The sequence below is a fragment of the Lynx rufus genome, unplaced genomic scaffold (assembly GCF_022079265.1).
Source record: "Lynx rufus isolate CCGP_SWC_20201006 ecotype Redwood Valley unplaced genomic scaffold, mLynRuf1.p SCAF_4, whole genome shotgun sequence".
In the NCBI taxonomy this organism is placed as follows: domain Eukaryota; kingdom Metazoa; phylum Chordata; class Mammalia; order Carnivora; family Felidae; genus Lynx; species Lynx rufus.
In genome coordinates this window covers 1,127,131-1,148,207 of record NW_025814856.1, presented here as the reverse complement: position 1 = coordinate 1,148,207, position 21,077 = coordinate 1,127,131, and the positions used below count along the sequence as shown (strand labels likewise).

Sequence of the window (21,077 nt, the reverse complement as noted above, 5' to 3'; positions counted from 1 at the left end):
GAGGAACTCTTTTGCGCTGCTGGTGGGAATGCAAACTGGTGCGGTGACTCTGGAAAACATATGGAGGTTCCTCAAAAGATTAAAAATAGAACTACCCTATGACCCAGCGATTGCACCTACTACATATTTATCTAAAGGATACAGGAGTGCTGATTCAAAGGAGCACAGGCACCCTGATTTATTATAGCAGCACTATCAACAATAGCCACAGTATGGAAAGATCCCAAATGTCCATCGACTGATGAATGGATAAAGAAGATACACACACACACACACACACACACACACACACACACACACACAATGGAATATTACTTGGAGATCAAAAATACTGAAATCTTGCCATTTGCAACAATGTGGATGGAACTAGAGTGTATTAGGCTAAGTGAAATAAGTCAGAGAAAGACAAATACATGATTTCACTCATATATGGAATTTAAGACACAAAACAGATTAACGTAAAGGAAGGGAAGCAAAAATAAGATAAAAACAGAAGGAGGCAAACCTTAAGAGACTCTGAATTACAGAGGAGAAACAGGGTTGTTGGGTTGGGGGAAGGCTAAGGGGTGAGGGGCAGTAATGAGGACACTTGTTGGGATGAACTCTAGGTGTTATACGTAAGTGATTAATCACTAAATTCTATTCCTGTAATTATCATTACACTATATGTTAACTAATTTGGATTTAAATTTAAAAAAGAGAAAATAGCCTATGTGAAAGAGACCAGACTCACATGGACACATACTCATATATAAAATGCAGAGTAGACAAATCCATAGAGACATAAACTATGTTGTGACCAGGAGACATGGTTTCATGGCTGTTTTGAACTTTAAATCTGTTTGAAAAAATGGAGCTGTAATTCACATACCATAGCTCACACTTTTTTTAAGATTTATTTTTATTTAGTTTTATTTTATTTATTAAAATTTATTTAAGTGTTTTTATTTGACAGAGAGAGGGCTAGGAAGAGGCAGAGAGAGGGAGGGAGAATCCCAAGCAGGGACCATGCCATTGGCAGGGAGCCCAACTGGGAGTACCAGCGGCATTAGGGGTGCAAACCCATGAACCCACAAACGGTGAGATCAGGACCTGAGCCCAAACCAAGAGTTAGATGCTTAATGGACTGAGCCACCCATGCTCCCGGTGCTCACACTTTTAAGAGTAAAACTCAGTGCTCTGTTTTTTGTATGGTCACAGAGCTGTGCCACATCAGTGTACTATGTGCAGAAGGGAAATAGAGCCTTTTACATTCCACATTCACAGGAACTGACTACAAACTGCGGTGATTTTCCTTGCAGAATATAACGCACACCTGAGTACTGTAACATGTCACACCTGTGGCTGTGTCCTGCTGGGGCCCAGGGGTCCCATGTCCCACGGAGGCTGAGAGCACGGGCATGTTTGGTTGACCTGGGGACAGAGAAGCGGGAGCGGGGCCTTGCGGTGTCCAGAGTCAGGTCAAAACGCTGGGAGACCTTATCTTCTGTTCCGTGACATCACTGGTCACTGAATTGTTCTTAAACATGGGACAGGGGCACCGTCACCTCGCCCGCGTGTCGACCACAGACACAACCGTCACCAGGCCCTTCTGCTCTGTCTCGTTCCGATCCGGCGCGGGACAAGGGAGGCTCCGCGGAGAAACCGAGTCAGATTCCCGGGACAAAGGAAGAGGCAGGCGGGTCAGCGGGCCAGGAGGGCGTTCGGCCGGAGCCGACCTTGGGGCGGGCGGATCAGACACGTGTGTACCGCCGGCCCGTCACTCAGGGCGTAGGAGGCGGGGCCTGGAGGATCTGCCCAATCTGGCGCCACAGGGGCGGTGCCGGGACCACCCTCCAATCAGAACGTGAAGGGCCTCAGGCTGCCCTATCACAGTGCGGCAGTGCGGTGTCTCGGAGAATTGTCCAATCGAGGTGGTGGGGAGTTATCTTCGGAACAGCATCCAATCAGATCGCATTGCCTGAAGCAACGCCCAATCCGTGCTTGGGGGCGCATAGCGCGGTGCATTTATATTACCGGGTCCGGAAACACTCCAATCAGGCCCTGGTGGGTGGGGGATGGGGTGATGCCATCCCGCTCGGTGAGTGTGAGCTCTGAGTCGTGGCTGCTGGTGTGCGCTTGTCCCGCGCTCACCCAGTTTTCCGGTCCGCTAGCTCCTCGGTTGGAGGAGGGGCACGTGAGGGCCGCGGAGTCGCCGGGTCGCGGGATCAAGAGGAGGACGCCCGGAGAGCTCCGTGTGCGGCCGCGAGATGGTGAGTGGCCGGTCCCTGGCCCGGGACGCGGAGGGGCTGGTTCCAACCGGCCTGAACCGGTTTGTAGCGACCGCGGACCCCTATTTCCCTGTTCCCCGCGAGTTCTCTCCCGAGTTTCCCCTGCGGGCCTTCGGATGGGATCCCGGCGTTCTCTCCCATCCTCGCGTGTGGGTCTCATAGTCTCTACCCGAATCTCCGCCGTGGACCGCGGTCCTAACCCTAGATCGGCCATGGGCCTCGGGGTGAGGTTCCTTTGTCCTGTCCCCTCTCCTCGTGGGGTCCCGGGGTTCCCGTCCAGAGATCTGTGGGCCGCGGGGTGGGGTTCCGGCGTCCTATCCCCTCTCCTCGTGTGGGTTCCGCAGGTCCTGACCCAAGTCTCTGTCTCTGGCCATGGGGTGGGGTCCCCGTGTCCCGTCACAATCACGGGTTTCCATGTGACCACCCGAGTCCTGGCTGGTGGAAGGAGGCGGGGACCACCACGTGCGGGGGCAGTAAAACCTGGGAATCGGAGTCCGGGAACTCACACGATGGACCTGAGAGATAAATCCAAATTCGAGCTTGTCGAGGACACTTTGTTACAAAGGAGTTCCAACAGGGACCAGGTCCCGTCTCAGAGATCCTCGGATCCTCAGAGATTCAGCCTCTCCAGTGAAACAGAACCGGCGCTTGGCTGTTCTGCAAGAGGGGGATGGGCAAGAAGGCCCAGTGTCAGGATCCCACCCCTGCGGTGGAGGAAGGCCTCATTGGCTCACGTCCCCAGGGCCTCGTTCCTCAGCTCAGTGGATGTTCAGCGTGTGGGCCACCCACAGTCAGGGGCCTGTGGGGAGGACAGCAGCCTGGGTAAAGTTTGGGTGGGAAAGGGGCGGTGGTGGACAGTTGGTCAAACCAGGTTCAAAGGAAAAATCCGAACTGAGTAAGGAGAGACGTGTATTGACAAAAATGATTGCAAAGGTGGGGGAGGGGACCGTTGCACTAGGGGCAGGGGCCCTGCAGGGGGGGAAGGACTGTTGCACTAGGGGCAGAGGCTGTGCAGGGGGCTAGGGAGGCTGTGGCACTAAGGTCAGGTCGGTGGGGGGGGGGGCTGTTGCATTAGGGGCAAGGGCTGTGCAGGAGGGCGGGGGGCTACATCGACAGGGAGGACACTGTGAGCGTAAGACCTGCGAGTGTCTCAAGAGTCGTGTAGAAGGGAGGAGAGGAGGAAAGAAACCAGGCATGAGCAGGTGTGGTGCTGACGTGGAGGTTCCCTGAGGCCAGCCCGTCCCCCTGTCCCCAGGAGGGGCTTTGTGGCTCAGGATGAGGGCAAGCCCACGTTCAGGGGTCTGGAGGAAGGAGAGAAGCCAAAGCAAAGCGGGACCAGCAGCATTTTGTGCCCCTTGGTCACGGGGACAAGCAGCTGAGCTGATCACAGATGAGGCACAAAGTGTGGGTGTGGGGGGGTCTGCACGTGGCCCTGTCATGGGTGAGCCAGGGGGACTTCCTGTGAGTCTTCTCCTGGTCTGACGGGGGAGGGGCCCTCGTGCAGCCTGCTGTTTTCCAGACCCCGACAGGGTGGGGGAGGGAGTGCCTTTCCCTTCCACTGAGGTTTTCCTGGGAGCACAGGGCTCAGGTAGGCGTCTGCATGTCATCTGTGAGCAGGACCTGTCACCCTGTCCAGCTCAGCACGGATGGCTCTGTCCTCTGCCAGCCTTGCGTTGAGCAGGTGTAAAATGCCCGAGTTCTTTCTGCCTCCTTTCTTCCCCTTCAGGGCAGAAGGTGGTAAATGTGTCAGGTCGTTCCTGTCCCTGCTGACTCGGGTTACTCTGGCCTTTATCCAGAGAGTGTCCCCTGGGGAAAAGTGTCTCAGGACAGAACTGTCCTTCTCCATGAGGGTTGGGGGGGGATCTGCAGGGGGCTCCACACCTTCATGCCTGGTGGGTGGAGTCACGGATCAGAGGATTCATCCAAATGCTGGTGACAGTTCCATGCAGGTCCAGAGTTGCAAAACTGTGATCCTGACCCACTTCTGGTTAATTGATGGTGGTCTGAGATACACAGAAATCCCTTGAACTGGGTTGTGTTCAGTTGTGACTTATGATTTGCTATCATGAGGCTAAAGTTAACAAGCACCTGTTCTCTGAAATGGATAAACAGTTTCCACTTATTTAAAACCAGAGGGTGCCCTAGAACTTCCTTTCTTTCATCTCAAGCACGCGTAGAAGCAGTGATTCTGCACGTTTTCCTTCACATGCTGGGAGGGGGTCTTTGTGTCATTCGGATGACCCAGGGTGCTCGCAGCTCAAAGCAAAGACCCAGGTCTCAAGTTCCTGCTTGTGGCTTCATGTCTGTAAATGTAAACGCATCGCCATTTTTACACGATGGGGAAAATTGCATATTGTAGATTGAGGGTAAGTTAAAATTTACTAAGTGATGGGGATGCAGCGTGTGAATCAGCCATCAGTGCTGGGTCCTGTCACTTCTGGCAGTGGGAGTTGCCCGCTTTATGTTGTCCCGCTCGAGGGCGTGACACGGATCTCCTGGAGGTCAGGATCTCCTGGAGGTCACACACTGGTTTATCTGATTCCCCCGGGGCTGAGCATTTCTCACATGTGGAGTTCCCTCTTCTGTGGAAACGTTTCCAGCGTGTTGTCACCTGTCACTCACGTGTCTGCTTCCTGATGATCTGTTTCCTTCACATCCTGGGGACGTTTGTCTGTTTCATTTCTACGTGTTGTGTTTTGTCCAGGTCAGGGTGTGTCATTTCTCTGTGCTGCCTGCGTGGATGGACCTGTCACATTTCCCTTTTTTTTAAGGTTATTTATTTATTTTGAGAATGAAAGAGCATGAGGGAAGGAGGGGCAGGGAGAGAGGGAATCCCAAGCGGGCCTAGCACAGAGCCCGACGCCGGGCTCGATCTCAACCCTGAGATCATGATCTGAGCTGAAATCTTGAGTTGGACGCTTAACAGGCTGAGCCACCGAGGCACCCCCTGCACATTTTCAGTAGACTTGAACTTCCTCATCTCTTCCTGTGCAGACAACCTTCTTTTGTTCTGTGAGAAAACTCCTCCTTCACTCAGGTCATAATCACACGCGCTGGAACTTTCTGTGTGTTCCACTTGTTTCCATGACGGTTAAATCCACAGGTCTTGGTTACTGTCCATGAAGTGGACGAGGGAAAGGATTCCTTTTTTTTTTTTTTTTTTTAATGTTTGTTTAATTTTTTGAGAGAGAGACAGTGTGTGAGCAAGGGAGGGGCAGAGAGAGGGAGACACAGAATCCGAAGCAGGCTCCAGGCTCTGAGCTGTCAGCACAGAGCCCGACGTGGGGCTCGAACCCACGAACTGCTAGATCATGACCTGAGCCGAAATCGGAGGCTTAGCTGACTGAGCCACCCAGGCTCCCTAGGATTATTTTTACCCCTTAGATAACCAGCCTTCCCTGGCCCCATGTGTCCAAGTGTCCCCATCTCTGCTGATGCCCTGTGGCACCCGCTGAGCGTATACCCACTTGCTAGAGTCAGGGGCGCCTGTCTGTGCATTTCTTTGTCAATCAGGCTGTTTATCCGTCTGTCTGTTGCTGCCTCGTGTTCTAGTTACTGGTAAGTTGTAAATGGAAACTGTCACTTACTTTACCCCCAAAACTGAGTTTGTTCCGGAACATCAGGGAATTAATTCTGAACGTGTAAGATACCACAGGACCACAGGCAGTTACTAGAACAGAGGAGAGGGGCGCTCTCCCAGAGAGGCCAGGAGGGGCCGGGATGGAAACACGGGATGCGGAAGAACCTAGAGCTGGAAGCACGGTGGCTCCCACTGGCAGGGTGGGGGTGGGGAGGCGGCGTCCCAGCTGAGGCAGGCTGGGCTTGCAGGGTGCTGGGCTTGCGGCTGGGGCCCCCGGTGAGGACGGGGCAGGACGCGAGGGCGCCCCCTGCCGGCCCCCCACTCCGTCCCTAAGGAGCTTTCCGTGGGCGAATCTCTCCATTTCCTCTGTTTGACCTCCGTGTTTCCTCGGAAGCATCTGGGAGTGAGAGGCGGGTTTGCTGTATTTAGTGGATTTGTCCCTCAGCGCCAGGAAGGACGTCTCCCGCTTGGCGTGTCTCGTGTTGGAGGGAACGAGCAGAGCAGTGGAAACCAGTCGAGGCCACACCTGAGTGACGGGGATGGTTCGCAGGGAGATGCCGTCAGACACTTGTCATCTAGGCCGTGTGCATCAGCAGTGTCAGCCTTGCAGAGCGTGTACTTGTATGAATCACACGATTCACCGGCAATAAGATACGAAAGAAAAGTAGCATAACTATGGTTTGTTCTAATCCGGGACCCCGGGTCTGAAGGCAGCCCACTGAAATGTTTATTGGCACTTATTCCAACCCCGGGGAGAAAGTTCTCCCTGTGGAGGCAGACCCGGAGTCCTGTTTGCCTCCCAGAAGTATTGTTCTTGGGGTGTCTGGGTGGCTCAGTTGGTTGCTGATGGTACTCTTGATTTCAGGGCAGGTCATGTTCTCATGGTTCGTGGGTTCAAGCCCCGGGTTGGGCTCTGTGCTGACAGTGCAGAGCCTGCTTGGGATTCTCTCTCTCTCCCTCTCTCTGCCCCTCCCCTGCTCCTGGTCGCTCTCTCTCTTTCTCTCTCTCTCTCTCAAAAAAAAAAAAAAAAAAAAAAAACCCAAAAACAAAACAGAAGTCAGTTATTTTTCCAGGAACAAGTGGGTGTATCTGGGTATAGCAGAGAATTACAATTTGGGACACGTAAGCCCCAGAAAAACCACAGGCAAGTCTGAAGAAGAAAGGGAGGAACAAAGGGAGGAACACTCTTGTCTAGAAGAGAAGGAGGCGTTGGGAGGGGCTGTGCCAAGCTAGAAGTCCATTGGAGCAAACTGGGAGAATCCAGGTGTAGCGGCTTTTCGTTGGCTGGACTGTGGTCGTCTCTCATTGGCTGAGATGTGACTCCCTCACTGGCTGAGCCCTGGCTCTCTCTCATTGGCTGAGCCGTGGTTGTCTCACATTGGCTGGATTGTGACTGTCTGTCTCTCATTGGCTGGCCTATGATTGTCTCTCATTGGCTGAGCTGTTGCCACCGGAGGAAATAATCTTTCCTCCTGCATGAACAGTGATGCATTACGGGTGTGCAGGTGCGTCTCTCCGTGTTGTGTCTGCCCTTGGCCCTGAGCGGCAGGTTGGGGAGCTTCCCCTGTGGACTCCTGACTCCACTTCAGTCGTGTCGCCTTTACTCAGCCTGGAAGAGGTGCCGGGCTCCTGGGTGGTTTTCATCGCTGGCGATCGGGAGTCGTGCCGCGGAGAGCAGAGCGCGTGCGCACGCGTGTGTGTGATGGCGCTCGTCCTCCCGGGCCTGGGGCAGGTGGATACGAGAAGGGGACCTGCCGTGTTGGGTGGGAACTCCACGTTGCTCATGTTGGGGGTCCACCAGACTCTTCCAAAGTGGCCTCCCCCGCTTACATCCGCAGCAGGATAAATGAAGGAGAATGCGCCCTGCCCACGTCCTCGGCGGCGCTTCCTGGGGCGTCTTTATAGCCAGTGTGGTGGGTGCGAAGGGGCCTCTGCTGGTAGTTCGAGGTGCGTGTCCCGCGTGACGAATGTCTAGCATCTTTTCATCGGCCCACTGGCCATTTGCATATGTTCTTTGGAGAAGTGTCTGGGTGCGCAAATGTTAGGTGTGGACTTTTCCCCGTTGCCCCTTTTCCGGGATGAGGAAGTTCCTTTCTGTTCCTAGTTGGCTGAGTGTTTTTGTCAAGAGAGGGTGGTGGGTTCAAGGAGATACCTTTTCTGTGTGGAAGTGATCACGGGGTTTTTGTTTCTCTTCTGTTCATGAAGTTTACGACCGCGGTTTTGCTTGGTGAGCCAACCATTTTATTCCCAGATAAATCCCGCTTGGTCACGTTGTAGAATCCATTTTATACTTGACTGGTTTTGGTATCACCATAAACTGGCCTCATAGAGTAGGTTGGAAGTGTCTGTGCACAATTAAATTTTGTGGATGGATTCCAGATGATGGTGACATCGAGCATCATTTCATGTGCTTTTTGGCCATTTGTGTATCTTCCTGGGGAAATGTGTACTCGCATTCTTTGTCCGTTATTTAGTTGTATTATTTGTCTTTATACTGTCTTTTTTATTGTTGTTACATGAGTTTTTAAAAACCTGTTTAGATCACAAGCCTCGTATCAGCTGTGTGACTAGCAAACCCACATTGTAGCCCCAGACGAAGGGGTGTTGCCTTTGTTGTAGCTGATGTAGCTGGGGTTCTGTGTCCTTAGATTTTGGGAACATGTCTTTTGTTTTGCAACTTCTGATTATTTTTATCACAGTTGTTTGCTCTCTATTTCAATGATGCAGTGTCTTCTGATTTTGCTGAGAAGATATTATGTGTTTTTTTCCCCCTCTCTGTTAAAGTCACCTCTTGCCCTTTTAGTATCAATCTCTCAGGGAACTTTTCTTTCTGGTGCCCTTTTGCTTGAATTCTGGGTACTGGGTTATATATTTCAGAGGCCCTGCTGACTTCTGAGTTTCTTCAGGAACCAGAACTTGTCTTACACACCAGGTGTGCCAGGCGCCCGCGGGCCCTGGCCTGTGTCCGTGCCCAGAGCCCAACTAATCCGGGGAAAGTGTCGTGTCTGCCTCTGTCGGAAGAGAGGGGACGCCACCAGGCTTCTTGCCCTTGTTCCTTCCAGGGCGAGAGCTGCTCCCATCAAGCAGCCCTGGAATCTGAGTGTCCACAGCGTCCTGACATTCTGGTTCCAGTTCTTGGAGCTGACGAGGCATAATCGTCTTTGAGCAAGCCAAACGCGTGTCCTCCGATTTGTGTGCTGTCCGAGTGAATATCTCACTTTTCAGTCTGTACAGAACTGGTCTGCTCAGATGTGTCTCAGTACAAATAACCCAGTAAATTGGGTGTGTGCAAGTCTATGGCAGCTCTTGTCATCACCCTCTGCTTCAAGTCCCAGCCCTTCCCGTCACTGCGCAGTGCAGTGGGTCTGCCCGGGTGCTGTCACTTTCTACTCACGTGTGACTCATGGTCCTAGGAATGGAGTGCAGCTCCCTGCCTGTCACCCTTTATCCTCCCCGACACGTAGGTGATGATGGAGCTTTGCTGCAATAGAGTGTGTGGTATGTTTCAGGACTCTGTGGTCTTTGTGGATGTGGCTGTGAACTTCACCCCGGAAGAGTGGGCCTTGCTGGATAGCAGTCAGAGGAACCTCTACAGAGATGTGATGCTGGAGACCTGCAAGAACCTGGCCTCAGTGGGTAAGGACGGCTCCATCCCTTCCCTAGTCTTGACGCGACAAATGTTTCTTACAACTGTCCTATCTTACCGGGGCCGAGGAATGGGAGTACGTTGGAGGAGAGGTAGACATGGTCCAGGCCTTCATGGAACCTACGTAGAGTCACATAGCTTTTCCACGAGAAAAGTTTTATGTGTTAACTTGCTCTATTCATCTTGATTAAGGTCTGAGACTCCCTAATTTAATAAATGTGACTGCGGTCTCTGGTGAGTGCTGTTTTGTGGTTTTTACTCCTGTGGAAGTTACACGGTGGCGAATACACATTGGACACCTTAATATTGCTGCACTTAAATCCTCACTTAACGAGGAGGGATGGCGGCAGAGTAGGGGATCCTGAACTCACCGCGTTCCCCGGACACTCTGAGGCAATAGGAACGTGTACTCCCACTAACCCTGCGATGCCTCGAAAAGTGGCGGAACAGGTCTTTCGAAGCCAACATGAAGGCTACATGGAAAAGGGTAGGCAGGGGGGAGATGTGGTTGGAAACCAAACCCCCAGTGTGGCTGTCCACAAGTGGGCGGGACATCCCAGTTACCGAGAAGCTGGGGAATCAGTCCCCACACCGTGCACCCCTGGCCCGGGGAACTACAGTGGAGAGACCAGGACCCATAACACCTGCCTTTGAAAATCAATGAGCCTTAAGTTTTGGGGGTGAAACCTCACAAGGGCTTCACCCTAGGCTATATCGTTTGGCAGAAGGTCCAGCATAGGGGCAGCCTTTTGAAAATCGCCTTTCACCTTTTGGGATGAGCACTGGGTGTTGTATGGAAACCAATTTGTCAATAAATTTCATATATATAAAAAAAAAAAAAAAAAAAAGAAAATCGCCTTAGTTGTATGTGATAGAGATTTATTGATTAACTTTAGGACACGCACTGGAGGCTCAGGGAACTTCCTCCAGGAACAGACGTGTAGGCAGGTGTCATTTCCCTTGCCCCCCTTCACCCTAGATGGTCAGGTGCTTGTGGGAGCCAGTTCTGATGCTCTGCGTCTATGCTGCCAACACCAGTTGCCACACGACAGCATCCCCCCAGAGGACCCCCACCGCCCCCAGGATACAAAATCAATGTACAGAAATCTGTCGCATTCCTATAGACTAATAACGAAGCGGCAGAAAGTTAAATTAATGAAGAATCCCCTCTTACAATTGCACCAAAACCAATACAATATCTAGGAATAAGCTCAACCAAAGAGGTGAAAGAACTGTATTCCAAAGAGGGTAAAACACCAATGAAGGAATTTCAAGACAACACAAAGAAATGGAAAGACTGTAGTACCCCAAGCAATGTAGAGATTTAATGCAATCCCTATCAAAATTCCAACAGCATTTTTCACACAGGTAGCACCGAAATGCTAAAATTTGTATGGAACTACAGAAGACTTCAAAAGCCAAAGCAATCTTTTTTTTTTTTTTTTTCAACGTTTATTTATTTTTGGGACAGAGAGAGACAGAGCATGAACGGGGGAGGGGCAGAGAGAGAGGGAGACACAGAATCGGAAACAGGCTCCAGGCTCTGAGCCATCAGCCCAGAGCCCGACGCGGGGCTCGAACTCACGGACCGCGAGATCGTGACCTGGCTGAAGTCGGACGCTTAACCGACTGCGCCACCCAGGCGCCCCAAAAGCCAAAGCAATCTTGAGAAAGGAACACGCAACTGGGGGTATTCCAATTCCAAATTTTGAGTTCTATTACAAAACGGTAGTAATTAAAACAGGATGATACTGGTACAAAAATAGAAACAGATCAGTTGAGTGGAACGGAAAACCTAGAAATAAGCTCACAATTATATGGTCGATTAACCTTTTTTTTTTTAAGTTTATTTATCTTGAGAGAGCTCGAGAGTGAGTGCAGGGGAGGGGCAGAGAGAGAGGGAGAGATAGATCCCAAGCAGGGTCTGCACTGTCAGCAAGGAGCCTGATGCAGGGGTTGAACTCACCAACTACGAGGTCATGACCTGAGCCCAAATCAAGAATCAGATGCTTAACTGACTAAGCCACTCTGGCACCTTGTCAAGTAATCTTTGACAAAGGAAGAAAGAACATTCAGTGGGAAAAGTATGGTCTCTTCAACAAATGGCACTGGGAAAACCGGACCACATTCTTTTTTTTTAAAAATTTTTTTTTTCAACGTTTATTTATTTTTGGGACAGAGAGAGACAGAGCATGAATGGGGGAGGGGCAGAGAGAGAGGGAGACACAGAGTCGGAAACAGGCTCCAGGCTCTGAGCCATCAGCCCAGAGCCCGACGCGGGGCTCGAACTCACGGATCGCGAGATCGTGACCTGGCTGAAGTCGGACGCTTAACCGACTGCGCCACCCAGGCGCCCCAAAAGGACCACATTCTTCACCACACACAAAAATAAACTCAAAGTGGATTAACGACCTAAATTTGAAACCTGAAACCATAAAACTTCCTGAAGGGAGTGTAGGCAGTTCTCTCAGACATTGGCTATGGCAACTTTTTTCTAGATCTGCCTCCTGAGGCCAAGAAAATAAAAGCAAAAATAAACTATTGCAACTGCATCCAAGTAGAAAGCTTCTGCACGGTGAAGGCAACAAGCAACAAAAGTAAAAGGCAGTCTCCGGGATGGGAGAAAATACATCCTATAATGGGTTAGTATCCAAAATATATAAAGAACTGAAACAATGCAATACCCCACAAGAAGCAACCTAATAAAAAATGGTCAGGATGGCTCAGGTTGTTGGGCGTCTGACTCTTGATTTTGGCTCAGGTCATGGTCTCACGGTTCGTGGGATCGATTCCCACCTTGGGCCCTGTGCTGATAGCAAGGAGCCTGTTTGGGATTCTCCTCTCTCTGCTCCTCCCCCATTCATGCTGTCTCATTCTCTGTCTCTCAAAATAAATACATATTTTTAAATACATATATGCATATTTTTAAAAATAAGTTTTTTGATTAAAAAAATTTTTTAATAAAATTTTTAATTTTTTATATTTTAATTTTTTTAGACTTACTTAAATTTATTTTTTAACTTTTTATTTTTATTTATTTATTTATTTTTTTTTTTTTTTTTAATTTTTTTTCAATGTTTATTTATTTTTGGGACAGAGAGAGACAGAGCATGAACGGGGGAGGGGCAGAGAGAGAGGGAGACACAGAATCGGAAACAGGCTCCAGGCTCTGAGCCATCAGCCCAGAGCCCGACGCGGGGCTCGAACTCACGGACCGCGAGATCGTGACCTGGCTGAAGTCGGACGCTTAACCGACTGCGCCACCCAGGCGCCCCAACTTTTTATTTTTAAATAAAAATGTTTCTTTTTGTGAGAGAGAGAGAGCGTGAGCAGGGAGGGGCAGAGAGAAAGGGAGACAGAATCTGAAGCAGGCTCCAGGCTCCGCGCTGTCAGTACAGAGCCCAACGTGGGGCTCTAACTCACCAACTGTGAGCTCATGACCTGAGCTGAAGTCGGAAGCTTAACCGACTGAGCAACTCAGGTGCCCCTATTTTTTTTTTATGTTTATTTATTTTTGAGAGAGAGAGAGAGAGAGAGAGACAGTGCATGAGTGGCAGATGGGCAAAGAGAGAGAGGGAATCTGCAAGAGTCTCCAGCCTCCAAGCTGTCAACACAGAGCCCAATACAGGGCTCAAACCCACAGACCATGAGATCATGACCTGAGCCAAAGTGGGAGCTCAACCAACTGAGCCACCCAGGTGCCCCAATAAATAAACAATTTTTAAAAATGGGTAGAAGACACGAAGAGACACTTCTTCAAAGAAGACATCCAGATGACCAACAGGCACGTGAAAGGGACTCGGCATCACTCCTCATCAGGGAAATGCAAATCAAAACTATAAAGACCTATCCCCTAACACCTGTCAGCATGTCTGAAAGAGAAAACACGAAAACAAGTGTTGGTGAGGATGTGGGGGGAAAGGAACCCTCGTGCAGTGTTGGTGGGAAGGCAAACTGGTGCAGCCATTGTGGAAAACTGCGTGGAGATTCCTCAAAGAATTAAAAATAGAACTGCCCTATGATCCAGGAATCGCGCTTCTGGATATTTACCCCCAGAACACACACACACACAAACCGCTAATTCAGAGGGATACACGCACCCCTGTGTTTATTGCAGCATTGTCTACAGTTGCCAGACTATGGAAGCAGCCCAAGTGTCCATCACTAGATGAATGGATAAAGAAGCAATGGTGCATATACAAATGGAGTATTGCCCAGCCACAAAAAAGAATGAAATCTTGCCATTTGCAACAACATGGATGGCGCTAGACAGATTACACTAAATGAAATAAGTCAGAGAAAGACAAATACCAAATGATCTCACTTATATGTGGAATCCATGAAACAAAAGCAAACGAGCAAAGGGAAAAAATGAGGGTGAGACAAACCAAGAAACAGACTCTTAACTGTAGAGAACAGAACAGACTGGTGGTTACAAGAGGGGAGGTGGGGGGCATGGGGGATGTAGGGGATGGGGATTAAAGAGTACCCTTATGATGGAAAAAAAAGAAATTGAAGATGATACAAGAAGTTGAAAGATAGAGTATTCTCATGGATTGGAAGGATTAATATTGTTAAAGTCCGTACTACAAAAAGCACCCTACAAGTTTAGTGTGCCTACCAACCTACCAATAAATAGTATTTTTCAAAGAGCTAGAGCAAAATATCCTAAAATTTGTATGGAACCTGAAAAGCCCCCAAATAGCCAGAACAGTTTTAGGGAAGTGTAACAAAGCTGATGATATGATAATCCCAGATTTGAAAATATACTGCAAAACTGTAGTAATCAAAACAGTATGATATGGCACAAAAACAGACATAGATGAAGGGAACGGGATAGAGATCCCCAAAAGAAAGCCACGCTTATATTGTCCAAATATCTACAACCAAGCAGGTCAGAATATACGACGTGGAAAAGACTGTGTTCAGTAAATGGTGTTGGGGGAAACTGGACAGCGACCTCCAAAAGAATGAAACGGTACAGAGAAAGGGGAACCCTCCTGCACTGTTGGTGGGAATGCAAACTGGTGCGGCCACTCTGGAAAAAAGTATGGAGGTTGCTCAAAACACTAAAGATGGAACTACCCTACAACTCAGCGACTGCACTACTAGGTATTTATGCAAAGGATTCAAAAATACAGATTTGAAGGGGTACACGCACCCTGATGTTTATAGCAGCATTATTTATCATAACCAAGCTATGGAAGCAGCCCAGATGTCCATCGACTGATGAATGGATAAATAAGATGTGGTTTATATACACAACGGAATATCTCTCAGCCACCAAAGATGATGAAATCTTGTCATTTGCAACTACATGGATGGAACTGGAGTGTATTAAGCTAAGCGAGATAAGGCGGACAGAGGAAGACAAATACCATATGATATGAGTCATGTGGAATTTAAGAAACAAAACAGATGAACATATGGGAAGGGGGAAACAAACAATAAGAGACTTTTAACGATAGAGAACAAGCCGAGGGTTGATGGAGGGAGGTGGGCGGGGGATGGGCTAGATGGGTGATGGGATAGCACCAGGGGTTGTATATAAGTGATAAATGATGGCTTCCACTCCTGAAACCAATATAATGCATATTTACTAACAAATTTAAGTGAAGACTTGAAGGGGCGCCTGGGTGGCTCAGTCAGTTCAGCATCCAACTCTTGGTTTCAGTTTGTGATTTCACAGTTCGTGAGTTCAAGCCCCGAGCTGGTATTCTCTGTCCCTCTCTTTCTGGCCCACCCCCACTCATACTCGCTCACTCTCAAAATAAATAAACTAAAACAACAAAACGGGGCCACTTTCTTACAGCTTACACAAAAGTAAACGATATGGATTAAATACCTAAACGTAAGACTTGAAAGTATATACCTCTTGAAAGAAAACAGAGACAGTAAACTCTAAGGACATTAGCCTTAGTGATATTTTTGTGGACTTGTCCCTCAGGGAAGGGTAAAAAAAAAAACAACAACAACAAAAAACAAAAAAAACCCACACTAAACAATTGGGACTATATCAAACTGAAAAGCTTTTGCAGTGAGGCAACTATCAGCATGATGAAAAGGCAACCCTTTGTTTATGGGAAGGGGAGAAGATATTTGCAAATGATATTTCCAACAAAAGGTCTGTATCTAAAACATAAATAATTCCTACAACTCAACACCAAAAAAAATTTGATTATTAAATGGGCAGAGGAACTCAACAACAGACATTTTCCTGAAGAAGATATTGAGATGGCCAATAGACATTCAAAAAGCTGTTCAGTATCACTAATCCTCAGGGAAATGCAAATCAAAACCACAATGCGATATCATCTCAGAGAAGATAGATTGGTTAGTATCAAAAAGACAGGAAATAGCAAGTATTGGTGAGGGTGTGGAGACCAGGAAACCCGTCGTTGTTGGTGTGAAGGTAAACTGGTGCAGCCATGTTGGAAAACCGTATGGAGCCTCCACAAAAAACTAAACCACAAGTACCATATGGTCCATAATTCCACTTCTGGGTAGTTGACCATAGGGGAAAAAAACTAACACGCAAAGATATGTGCACCCCCACGTTCACTGTGGCACTAGTTATGGTATTTAAGATGTGGAAGCAACCCAGGAGTCCATCGACAGGTGAATGGATAGGGAAGATGTGGTATCTACATACAAGGGGCATCACTCAGCTGTATAAAATGGATGAAGTCTTGCCATTTGTGACCACATGGATGGACTACAGGGTGTCATTCCAAGTAAATAAGACGGAAAGACAAACACCGTGTTGTAACTTAACACGTGGGATCTAAACAACAAAATGGAGGCACAGACAACAAAAAGTAGAAACAGGTGTAAAAACAGGAGATCAACATGGTGTTTGTGAGGTTGGAAGGGGCCGGAGGGACGGGTGAATGGATGAAGGGGATTGAGAAGTACAGAGTTGAGCTTATTAAATAAAGAAGTCTTGGGAGTGAAGAGTGCCACACAGGGAATACGGGCAGTAATATTGTAGTTTGTACAGTGCCCAGTGGTAATTTCACTTATCGTGGTGAGCATTTTGTAATGTATAGAACTGTCCTATCACTATGTTGTACCCCTGACACTAATATTATAGGTCAATATGGTTCCCTCTCCACCCCCAAAAAAAGCCCAGGGGCTCCTGGCTGGCTCAGTCAGAAGAGCATATGATTCTTGATGTCAGGGTCATGAGTTTGAGCCCCACGTGGGGTGTACAGGTTAGTAAACAAAAAAACAAAAAAAAAGCCCGCACTTACCCATCATCAATGACCCTGAAGACGAAAGTCAGGCCCATCTTCCAGATTGCTTATTGCCCTTCAGATCCTCCCTTCTGCTGAGCTCTTTTCAGGGTCAGGGCAGCAGCCACACACACACCATCTAATCTCCTAGCGGCAGCTGGGGCAGTGCAGAAAGGCTCCACCGAGGGCCTATGTGCCTTCAGAACAGGCCAACCCTCGGTTGGACCAGGTTCTGGAGAAGGGATTGGCGTTTGGAGACATCCATCAGAAACATGACTCGGGGGCGCCTGGGTGGCTCAGTCGGTTAAGCATCTGACTCTCGGTTTTGACCCAGGCTGTGATCTCATGGATTGTGGGATTGAATGCTGTGTCGGGCTCCAGGCTGACAGTGCAGAGCCTGCTTGGGATTCTCTCTGTCCCTCTCTCTCTGCCGCTCACCTGCTCGTGCTCTCCCTCTCTCTAAAAATAACTAAACTTAATGAAAAGAAAGAAACATGACGCAGGTGGTGTTTGTCACTTACCTGGCTTCCCTGTTGGACTTTTCATCCATCCTTATGCACATGGTGAGCCTTTCTGTAGTTTTGTTACAGAGGTAGTGTGTCGGTGTGTGTATCTTGCCCAGTTCCTTCCTATTTTGTTTTTCTAAAAACACTGATCTCTGCATTAGTCTCCATCTATATTGAAGTATTTCTGAGTGAACAAGTTGCCATTTGATAGTTTTCCTATCATTCCCAAAGTCCCAGATTACCAAGGTCCTCAGAATTTTTCCTTGGTCACCTGACCTTTCTTCCTGATGAACTTCATTTACATTTGAGATCAGTATATGAATGGAAGTCTACATTCGGTCTGTTTTCTTTCTTTTATCCACTAATTCTTTTCCAGCAAACTAAATTTTGCTACCAAATGTTGCAGATTATTGCATTCGAGTTAATACCAGTGGATCAAGTCCTCAGTGGGATGTTTTGGAGGATGAACCATCTCATGACGAAAAAATAGTAAGATTTGCAAGAAATGATTCCTGGTCTGTTTTTGGAGAAAACCAGACATTTCGTAGCAGAGGAGATTACCTGCAAACCCAGGAAAGGCGTTTGAGGTGAGTGACACTTGCGGGGGGGGGGGGGGGGGACGTTGGCAGATTGTGAGACTAACTTGAAATTAAAGAACATCTGAAAACCTAGCGCAACAATTGTGTAATTGATGGGGAAAATGCATTCTACGTATTGATCATCTGAAACCCCATTCAGTTGGAAACCACGGTCAGGGAAAACTCTACGTAAGAAGCCCTGAATGTTATGACTCTATTTGAGTCCTCAGCCAGACCAGTAAGCTTGTACCACTTTGTAAGCACGGAGACAGTGCCACAAACGTACCCATTCATTGACAGTGGCCATTGTGCAGTCCCAACACTGATGAGCGAACATCAATAATAGATCATTAATGAATAAAGAGACCGCTTCTAATCACTAGTCCCTAACCGTGTGCCTTCCCGTTTTGAACAGAAGTCCTTTTGTGGAGAGTGTCTGTGAACGTATCGAAGGAGATCAACGCGGAGGCACCCTGAACCCGATTACAAGTCTTACCGCGCACCAGGGGTATCCCACCGGAGGCAAATCCTGTCAATGCGCTAAGTGTAGAGAAGCCCTCACAGGTGGTTTTTTCCTAGGGAATCTGCGAAGATTTCACCCAGGACTCAAACCTAGTCCCTGTGAGGAATGTGGGCTGGCCTGTAGCTGTGTCGCGAGCCTCAGCACTCAGGTGGACGCAGGCCTTGTAGAGAAACCCTATGAAGGTCAGGACGCCGGGAGAGCATCGGAGACGTACGCGAAGAGTCTCAGTAGTAAAATATCTCTAGAGTGCAAGAAATGTGGAAAAGCTTTCATTTGCACGTCTTCCTTTCAGGGTCACGTGCGAGGTTCCTGTGGACAGAGTGTCCATGCGTGTGGCGTGTGTGGGAATGCCTTTATGTTTCACTCCCGTCTTACGTGTCATGTGAGAACTCACGCCGGGGAGAGGCCCAGTGATTGCATAGACTATGGGAAGGTTTACAGCTGCCTCTCTTACGCTCAAGGTCACTCAAGTAATCAACCTGGGGAAAGAGTTTTTCAGTGTGGGCTCTGTGGGAAAGCCTTCACTCGTCGGACCTACCTTCAAAGTCACGTGAGAACGCATACTGGGGGAAAACCCTATAAATGTCAGGAGTGTGGAAAAGCCTTCACTCGTCGGGCCTACCTTCAAAGTCATCTGAGAAAGCACAGTGGAGTGAAATCTTTCAAGTGCCAGCAGTGTGGAAAAGCCTTCTATTCGTCCTCGTACCTTCAAATACATGCACGGATACATACTGGGGAGAGACCCTGCGTGTGTCAGCATTGTGGGAAAACGTTCAGATACCCCGCAAACCTGCGAGCTCACGTGAGGACACACACCGGGGAGAGGCCCTACGAATGTAAGGAGTGTGGAAAAACCTTCAGTCGTGTCTCCTCCTTTCGAAGGCACGGGAAAACCCACAGCTGAGTCAAACATCTGAAAGTACGGAGTGTCGTTCCTAATCCGTTCTATTGTTCTTCATTCCTTCGATACGGAACAACGCACGCTGGGGAGAGACGCTTGCGAGTAGTGTGGGAAAGCTTTCGGGCAGCTCCAGCATTTGCAAAGTCATTTGAGATACAGTTGCGTGAAACCCTAGGAGAGTAAAGAGTGTGGGAAAGCGTAGCGGGTTTACTCCTTCCTTGGAGGACGCACAGTGGGGAGAGACCCTTTGAAGGTCAGCACTGTGGGAAGACGTTCAGGCGTCACGGCTCCGTCAAGAACACGGGAGGCTGCACAGTGGACGGTGAGCCGGTGAATCTGAGGACTCTGGTGGGGCCTCCGGTGCCCCGTAGACCTGCGGGAGCGTGCGACGACTCACACCGGGCACTGTGGGAGAGCCCCCAGTCGTCCCTCCTCCCACCGAGGACACGTGTGAAGGAAAACACGGCGAAGTGTAGCCTGAGAACGTAGGGACCGTGGAAAAGCCTTCGGGCATCCCAGGAACCTGTGAGCACACACACACTGGGGACTAGCCCTGAGCACAGCACCTGTGGCAAAGCCTGCATTCTCCCTAATAGTCATATTGAAAACATGAGCAGACACCACGGAGAGAAGTCTTCTGGATGGGAAAAGTGTCGGAAAAGCTTGGAAGGATCGTAGGTCACGTATTTTGTCCACGGCAGGTCAGGCAGCCCCGGCATCTTCTAATTGTTGTAAATATGGATTTGTCTTTGCAAATGCCTCTTCCTTACAGGGATCCCAAGTGCGTTAATTCCAGCTCATGCCTAAGAAGCATCCCACTGTGTCCTCCTCACCTGTAGGGCATTATTTTGTTATCTCAGATCCGAAAACCGCATACAGTTATGGCAAACGTGCCTCCATGACGATGTCTTCTGGACCCAGGGCTGATCAGTGGTCTGTACGTGTATCTCGTCCTCTGGTGCAGAGACTAGAACTCCCCGACTCCGCCCTGCCCCTCCTTGCGGTCTTTATTATTGAAAGTTGTGTCTCCACGTGTGCTGTTGCTGCCGTGTGCCCACCTGTGTTCCCCATGGACGTTAGTAAACGCGCAAGGATACTGGAGGAGGACAGTCTCCGATCGTGTTCACGGTTTGACCTCCGCTCATCGCCCTTGATCTCGGTTGTTCATCAGTCATGACCCATTGAGTTACGAAGAGAAACTCTGTTGGGGGTGCCTGGGTGGCTCAGTGGGTTAAGCGCCCCACTCTTGATTTCGGCTCTCAGGTCATGAGCTTGCGGTTCGTGGGATTGAGCCCCGTGTCAGGCTCTGCGCTGACAGCTCTCTCTCTCTCTCTCTCTCTCTCAAAGTAAATACATACACTTAAAAAAAAAAAAAAAAAGAAGAGAAACCTTGTGGCTTGAAGTGGAAAGCTAGTGTCCGGCTGGTTCTGCTGGGTTTCGGTGTGAGCCTTGTGAGGCGGGAGGCCGTATGTCCCAGAGTCCTCCTCTGTGCGGCTCTGAGAGGAAGGCCCTGAGAAGAGAAGCTGTGTGGGGCTTGGAGAGCAGCAGTGAGGAACCGTGATTCTCCATCCTTCCGTGCCGCCAGGGGACAGACGCGTGGGGACCCAGGTGGGCCCGAGTCACGGCGTGTTGTCCTGGCTTCTGGTCTGCCGTCTGGAACAGCCCCCATGTAAGAAAAGTTTGACATTAGTTCTTGGTTAGCATGTTCCAGAGACTTCCACGAGCTGTCCCGTGACAGACCGTCTTGGCTTCCCGGTCCCCACGGATCCTTGTGTTGCCCTGTGACTCTTTGTGTCCGTGAGGCCGTCTCTTCAGGCTGTCGTGCTTAGCGAGCTCTC

The 21,077-nt window shown here is 49.2% G+C and overlaps 1 protein-coding gene across 1 annotated transcript; it reads left to right on the top strand.

Moving 5' to 3' along the window:
* The first annotated feature begins 979 nt into the window (after nucleotides 1-979).
* Nucleotides 980-20,519, top strand: LOC124524865 (zinc finger protein 77-like). Its single transcript, XM_047097291.1, has 4 exons — nucleotides 980-2,252; nucleotides 9,360-9,486; nucleotides 17,644-17,824; nucleotides 18,231-20,519. The coding sequence occupies exons 1-4, from the start codon at nucleotides 2,250-2,252 to the stop codon at nucleotides 19,240-19,242; spliced, it is 1,323 nt and encodes a 440-aa protein (XP_046953247.1). The 5' UTR covers nucleotides 980-2,249; the 3' UTR covers nucleotides 19,243-20,519.
* Nucleotides 20,520-21,077: the final 558 nt, after the last annotated feature.